Below are 6,930 nucleotides of genomic sequence, written 5' to 3'. Positions count from 1 at the left end.
ATCTTTGTTATTTTATGTATTGTTGTTCACTATAAATACCATCACTCATCTCACTCTTTTGTACACCATAAACAAGAACAAGAGTTTATAATCAAAGAACCATTACATCTTCTTCTTCTTCCTTATAATAAACTCTCTCCCTCATATTAGTGTTATTTGCTTCCTACGGGTATTAAATTCTACTCTTATTTAAATTTCTCGATACTATAAATTATAAGTTATTTCATAACAATCATAATATTATTACATTACCAAACTGAGTTCACATCCAACATAGTACCATGTCTTTATTCGTTTGATCCATCATCCTCATCATCATCATCATCATCATCATCACAAGAAGTAAGTGAGTTGTTCTTTCTTCCTGGATCCTCCTTCTCCATACAACTCATTCCACTGCTTCAGTTCTCCCATTCCAGCTCCCTCTGCCGCAAAACTCGCTGCCACCTGCGTTTTCAATTTCAAAACGTTTTAAAACTCGAACGCTATTTTCCAAATATATAATAATTGCCAGAACAAATGTGCTTCAGTCTCTTTCAAACCTGATTCTTGGCTTCTTTAAAATCTTGTCTGTTCAACGGACGTAGTGTGATAATTCTCTCTTCTTTCCCTTCATCATCTTCACTTGTCTTTGTAGTCTCTCTCTGTTCCTTCTTCTCCTTATAAAAAATTAATTACGAATAACAATAAAATCAAACAAAAAAAATTGAGAGAAAGAACCCTACAATAATATGATTTCTTACAGTATCTTTGATCCTCTCTTGCTGTATAAGTTCTCTCACTGGCCTATACGCAGCAGTTGTGCACAGATTCTGTTTAGGTAAATCAACGGTCAGGAAAGATCATTTCTTTTTTTATTTTAGGATGAATTCAAAATGTGCAAAAAAAAGGGATGAATTAAAAAAAAAAAAAAGATCAAACCTTGAGGTCGCTTCCTGTGTAACCTTCTGTCATCATTGAAAGTTCCTTGTAATCCAAGTTTTCATCCACTTTCTCTTTTGCCAACAATGTCTTTAGTATCTTCTCTCTGTTCTCTACACCTGGTAGTCCAACCATAATCCTATGGAAGGAAAATTGATGAAAAAAAAAAAGAAAAAATCCTATGTAAGGAAAAATAATAAACTAACTAAACCAATCTAAACCCCTACCAAATCAAAATAAACCGAAGAATCAAAAATCTAAACCAAAACCCTATCATTAGTTTAAATGTAAAAGGGTAGACAAAAAGTAGGTAGCTTGGGGGTACCTTCGTTCAAATCGTCTGATAATGGCCTCGTCTAGATCAAAAGGTCGATTAGTAGCAGCAAGGACTAAGATACGCTCACCAGGTTTAGTCATCAACCCATCCCAATGACTCATAAACTCATTCTTAATCTTTCTCATAGCTTCATGTTCTCCAACTCTCGTTCTCTGTCCCAACATACTATCAACTTCGTCCACGAATATAATTGTGGGCGACACTTTCGAAGCCAGAGTGAACAAGGCCCTAACATTCTTCTCGTCTTCTCCAAACCATTTCGAAGTTATGGTCGACATGGAAACGTTTATGAAACTGGCTCCCGCCTCTCTCGCTATGGCTTTAGCCAGCATTGTTTTACCGGTCCCAGGCGGGCCGAAGAGCAGGATTCCCCTGCAGGGCTTTAAGAGACCACCTGTGAAGAGATCTGGTCTGCGGAGAGGAAGCATTACAAGCTCTTGTAGTGATTCTTTTATGTCGTCAAGTGCACCGATGTCTTCGAATGTCACGTTGATTTCTTCTGCTGGGATTACTTCCGGTCTTATCCGTTTCTCGAACTCGTTATCCGGCGGAACTTCCTGTTCCATATGGTTATTAACATCATTGACATAGATTTGAACCAAGTAGGAAAATAATAGTAGATTTATTTTTTTGAATGATTTTTTTAAAAATTAAGAATAAGGGCCCAACCGGGTACAAACCGGAAAATAATAGATTAGATCAAACATACCGCAGCTTTAGGAGTTGCTGCTTTCTCAGATTTAGTTTCTTTCTCCGGTTCGGTCTTGCTGCTGCTTGCGGCAGCGATGCTCTCTGGTTTGGTATCCGGTTTGACAGCAGCCGCTAATTCAGCTTTTGGTTCCTAAAACAGTTAAGAAACAGACAAGCCAATTGGTTCTACTCTGTTCATGTCAGAATCCTCTGCTTTCAGTTCAAAACAGAGTATAGAGAGAAAGAGACCTTGGATTTGTCTTCCTTAGCGGTTTGTTTCAGCTTCTCACGACCACTTGCTTTTCCTTCTCTGAAGAGGCTGAATCCATGCGACAAACTAACCTCGAAATAAAAAAATATTTATTTGTAACATTATGTGCATTGAGGTTTGCTTCTAATACAAGTTAGGGTTCTTTTTTTAACCTTATGGAAGATATAACGAGCTTTCCATTTCTGTACTCAGGATCTTTGTTGTTCATGAGATGATAAGAGAGAGCAGAGACGACAATCTCTTCGATGTAATTGCTCAAAACCTTTGTGTCCTCAAAAGAGATCGATTCGAGGTCGTCGCATATAAGATCATTCTCAGACAAAACCTCCATGATATGGTTCCTATTGTCCTGAGTTTGGATCATGTTCATGTCGCGTTCAAGCTGAGATTTCCAGCTAACGAGATGGGTCTCATCGTCAGGAGGTCTTATGTCAATGTTATAAGGGAAAACAGCGGAGAGCTTCTCATCGATTTCGTGAGCGTCTTCACTAGACAAGTCCACGATTCTCGAACCGAGAATGAGGACCGGTCCACTGAGTTTCTGGAGAAGCTTTTGGAACAGGTTGTAAGTTCTCTGAGAACGGAACAGAAGGTTCTCTATGTCTCGAAGGTATAATACAATCGGATTCGCCTTGGAGACATAGGTCAAGACCTACACTTGGTACTTGCAACATGTTATAAACAATATACCTTAAACAACCTACCACCTTACCTGCATGGTATTATAATACGTTACCTTGTATAAAGACTGGATGAGAAGCTTTTCGTCGAAGGACCAGCTACTCGTACGCTTCAGAGGCGCTGAAAAATGGAATCATATATTATTATTAGTCTACGTGCCGGAATAAAATATAGACTAAAAAATTTTAGTGTCATTGATGAGACCTGAGTTTGATGAAGAGGCAAGGTTGCTTATATTAGCTGCTGAAGAGTTTCGACGAAGCTTTGAAGGATTACTAGACCCTTCCATTGGGCTGTATATTGATCATGGATCATACGTTAAACGATACACTTCCACATAAGTTTTGATTGTTGACAAATAGTAACGTTCCTTGAAAGTTTCAAGTAAAGGGCACAAACATTACCTTGATTTAATATCCATACCACTGCTTTGCCTCCTCAAGGTACCACCAGCTAAACAGAGTCATCAATGAAATGTCAATTACACTTTGATATATAGTAAGGTTCATTAAACAGGTTAAGCAGAGTCGGTTTAAGCATTTACCTTTGGGCTCTTCTCTCTGAGGGAGGATGGAGAAGGAACTAAACAGTCCTGATAGTTGCTCTAAAGCAGATTCTGATGGGGATCTCTTAAACGACTAAAATACCGGATTTTCCAATTTAGATCATACGATGTTTTCCAATTTTGATCAAAAAAAAAAAAAAGATCATACGCAAGAAACAAGAAAACACTATGCAAACCAAATCAGTAAACCGCTTACCGATGATTCTGTATTTCCGCTGCCATACTTGCTCTGAATCTGGAAACACACACAATAAAAAAGTAGATTTAAGGTTCACAACATAAAAAACTCACATAAACAAACAGATTATTGGTTAAGGGTTTAAGGTACCTTTAGCGCAAAATCATTAACGTCTAGAAGAAGTAACTTGGCGTCAAAGAAATGCGCTAGGGCTTTGGCAAGCATTTGTTGGTAAAGCTCTGCAAAGAAACGGGTTACCAATCAAAACATGACCAAATGGGTTCAAGAACGGCATATTGAGATCGAATCATCAGAATCTAACCGGCAGGGCCAGACAAGAGAATGGCTCGGCTCGCGGGAGACAAGTTTCTGGTATACTTTGAAGCATCAAAGTGTTTCAAGTGGACATAAGCTGCACTTGTTAGAAGCACTCGTGTCTGTTCACTGCATCAACATTGATGAACGGAATAATTCCAAACATCTAGGGAGTAAAAGATCACAGGATCTGACTGTCTGTGCCACGTGTCAGAACAAGAAGACAATGAGACCATCCCCGCCGTACATAAACAGAAACTCACATGCCTTCACTTTTATTTCTATCACTCCAACAAATATCTTATCCGTTTTTATTGATAATAATCTAATTTTAGTACTTTAAAAAATATAAAACCCGTCCTGACTCTCTTTTTATTTACTTTATCATTTCTATATCCTCACTTGTATAGTTGTATCATCGTCTTGAAGTTCGGAAAAGTTTCGACTATTTATCAGAAAATGAATTAAAAATAGTTTATAAATTTACCTGAGATAATAAGGAAACTCATCGAAAGTAATTTTACTCTCTCTTCCGTCGACAACTTGACGGAGTATCTCCTTCTCCATCTTATCCGCCGTAACGGCGTTACTTGACGTCGAATTACCGGTGGCCCATTTCCCGACGGCTTGGCCTGAAGCGAGGCCCAAACCGACACCGACTCCAACGCCGACGCCGAGCGCCGATAATAACATCTGTTTGCTATCCATTGTTCTTCCAGAAACGAAACTAACAACAGAGTATTAGTAATATCATATATATATAGATTAAGATCTATACGAAAAATACTAAGTGTAACAGTAATTAAATCATATAATAACATCCAAACCTAGAACGCACACAAACTTTCCAAGTAGTTTGAATTATTAATTAACAAGAAAAAAAATAACCTTGTTGTATAAGGTATCGTTAAGGTATTTTCTTCAGCAGTTTCTTTCTTTTACTTTCTCTCGAAAACACAAAACCTTATAACTCGAAACATAAACCGCTTCAAACTGTCTGAAAATCACATAAACCAATGTTAAAACCGGATCTACTGGCACGTCATCACAGGCGGTAGAAATGAGGCGCAGACGGCGGCGAATAAGAGATTTAGAGGGTTTTCTTACAGATTTGTTTGTTGGAATCGCTTCTCTGTGTTTTAATCAAGAGATGTGTGTATTTTATGAGATGAGTGTATACACTACTTCATACATACACATGAAAACTGATGACTCATTACGGGACTTTGCTTGCGTGTCGTAAAATCAACGGCTAGCGGGTTCGGTTTTGGCAGTTTTTAATTCGATTTTGCCGCTTCTTACTTTAATACCCTTTAATTCTGTTGCTCTTTCAACTTATTCCTCGGTATTTCTAAAATTAACATTCCAGTCCAGGAAAATGTATACTGTTTCAGTAAAATATACCTCAGTTTTGCAATTCTAGAACTACATGTCAAACTAATGATATTAGAAAATAAAAAGTCAAAATATTTTGTTCAAATGCTGTAAAATTAGGCGCCTAATGATTGAATAGTTTATGGGTGCATATCTAAACTAGATTTGTACCCCCAAAAACGATAGAGGAATCAATTGAAACTGGAAATGAAATAAAATAAAAGAAGGCACAGAAAGTCGGAAACTAGTAGATCCAAAGTAGGATCCACGTAAGGGGATACTTTGACGGCTTAGATCGAAAGGTATGGCTTCTCCTATCTTCGCAGCATGTCTGAACCATCATCTTATCGCCACGCACCCAAATATATCGCGTGAACTTGTATTGTTTATATTTGGAGGAGTGGGTGTGACGTGCCTTGTATGCGCGTTGTAATTAATCGACTTACTTGCTCTGTTTCATGAAAAATGGGGGGACTTTTTTTTTTTTTTTTTTTTAACTCAACATCAACTTATCATTAGCCAAATGTTTTGATACAAACAATTGTGACCACAATACCTCAAGAGGCTTTAACCACAATGTGATATATGGAAGTAGATGTAGCATCATCTAAGATCACTTATTTGGATCCTACATTGCCTCATCTAACTACCTATCACTTTGACCACCATGGAAACAAATTCACTTTACCAAAATGGTGAAAATGAACTGTCCCTTAAACCAGAGCCGTGCGAAGGTTTAATGGGGCCTGAGGCGAATATAAATATGGGGCCCTTTTATAAATTTTTTTTTTATCATAGTACAATATATATTTGAAAAAAAAATATTAAGACAATAACTTTAAAAAACTAAGACAAAATTTTTCTTCCCTCTTTTTCAATAAACTCTTTAATCAAATTATCATAATCTAGATTCCTAACTAATTCTCTCTCGATCGATATAATTGCTAGACCATTTAACCTTTCTTGTGACATGGTTGATCGAAGATAAGACTTTATTAGCTTTAACTTGGAAAAGCTTCTTTCAGCAGTGGCGACAGAAACTGGAATCGTCAATAATATTTGATAAGCAATCCATGAGTTTGGATAACACTCTTCCCTTCCTTTCAAGAAGTTCAAAACTTCAAGAGGTCTCTTGTAATCTTGTGGCAATGCCTCTTTTAGAACCATCAGTTCAAAACACAAATCATCCCCAATAACATCAGAATGATTTACATGCTTTAAAGCTGCTTCAAGATTGGTACAAGATGCCATCAAACTATCTTCACTCGCTGATTTCAGTTTCTCCAAATCAAAGAGAAAACCAAATGTTTGTTCATACTTCTGAAATTGCTCAAACCTTGTTTCAAGAGAATAAAGAGCTTGATCCATGAGAACCAAGAAAGAAGACGTGTGTGCTTGCTTGAGAAAGATTGATGTGAACATTGCACGTAGAATACTTAGGAATATATACGAACCAAATATATTAAGTATAACTGCACTTTTTCCTTTTTATTTAGGAGTTTGACATATAAAACATATATTCCTTTTTTCAATTTGGAAAATTGACAATAAAATAAAATATTTATTTTTTAAAAAAGCAATGTAGATAATTGAACTTG

General features: G+C 37.0%; 1 protein-coding gene across 3 annotated transcripts; it reads right to left on the bottom strand.

Annotated features, from left to right (window-relative positions):
- Positions 1–183: 183 nt before the first annotated feature.
- LOC106313529 (putative cell division cycle ATPase) lies at positions 184–5,195 on the bottom strand. Of its 3 annotated transcripts, XM_013751356.1 has the most exons (18): positions 5,066–5,195; positions 4,847–4,955; positions 4,446–4,685; positions 3,966–4,087; positions 3,794–3,882; positions 3,662–3,700; positions 3,445–3,538; positions 3,305–3,353; positions 3,105–3,193; positions 2,956–3,020; positions 2,372–2,871; positions 2,198–2,285; positions 1,968–2,099; positions 1,247–1,815; positions 922–1,060; positions 744–812; positions 543–659; positions 200–447 (listed from the first exon to the last, which is right to left on the bottom strand). In XM_013751356.1, the coding sequence occupies exons 3-18, from the start codon at positions 4,664–4,666 to the stop codon at positions 334–336; spliced, it is 2,496 nt and encodes an 831-aa protein (XP_013606810.1). In that variant the 5' UTR covers positions 4,667–4,685; positions 4,847–4,955; positions 5,066–5,195; the 3' UTR covers positions 200–333. The 3 variants fall into 3 exon arrangements, with proteins under 3 accessions (XP_013606811.1, XP_013606810.1, XP_013606809.1); XM_013751357.1 differs by having other exon boundaries at positions 184–447; positions 543–653; positions 4,847–5,146; XM_013751355.1 differs by having other exon boundaries at positions 4,847–5,141.
- Between the last annotated feature and the right edge of the window lie 1,735 nt (positions 5,196–6,930).

Source organism: Brassica oleracea, chromosome C9, assembly GCF_000695525.1.
Source record: "Brassica oleracea var. oleracea cultivar TO1000 chromosome C9, BOL, whole genome shotgun sequence".
NCBI classification, from domain to species: Eukaryota; Viridiplantae; Streptophyta; class Magnoliopsida; order Brassicales; family Brassicaceae; genus Brassica; species Brassica oleracea.
This window is presented reverse-complemented; position numbering and strand designations above follow the sequence as displayed.

Bases quoted from the DNA above. Each gene is read 5' to 3' on its own strand.
- LOC106313529 (XM_013751356.1), bottom strand. From the start codon at position 4,666: ATGGATAGCAAACAGATGTTATTATCGGCGCTCGGCGTCGGCGTTGGA. The intron at 1,816-1,967 runs GTATGTTTGATC...CATATGGAACAG, and splicing joins CAGCAACTCCTAAAGCTGCG to GAAGTTCCGCCGGATAACGA. The intron at 1,061-1,246 runs GTACCCCCAAGC...TTCCTTCCATAG, and splicing joins ATCAGACGATTTGAACGAAG to GATTATGGTTGGACTACCAG.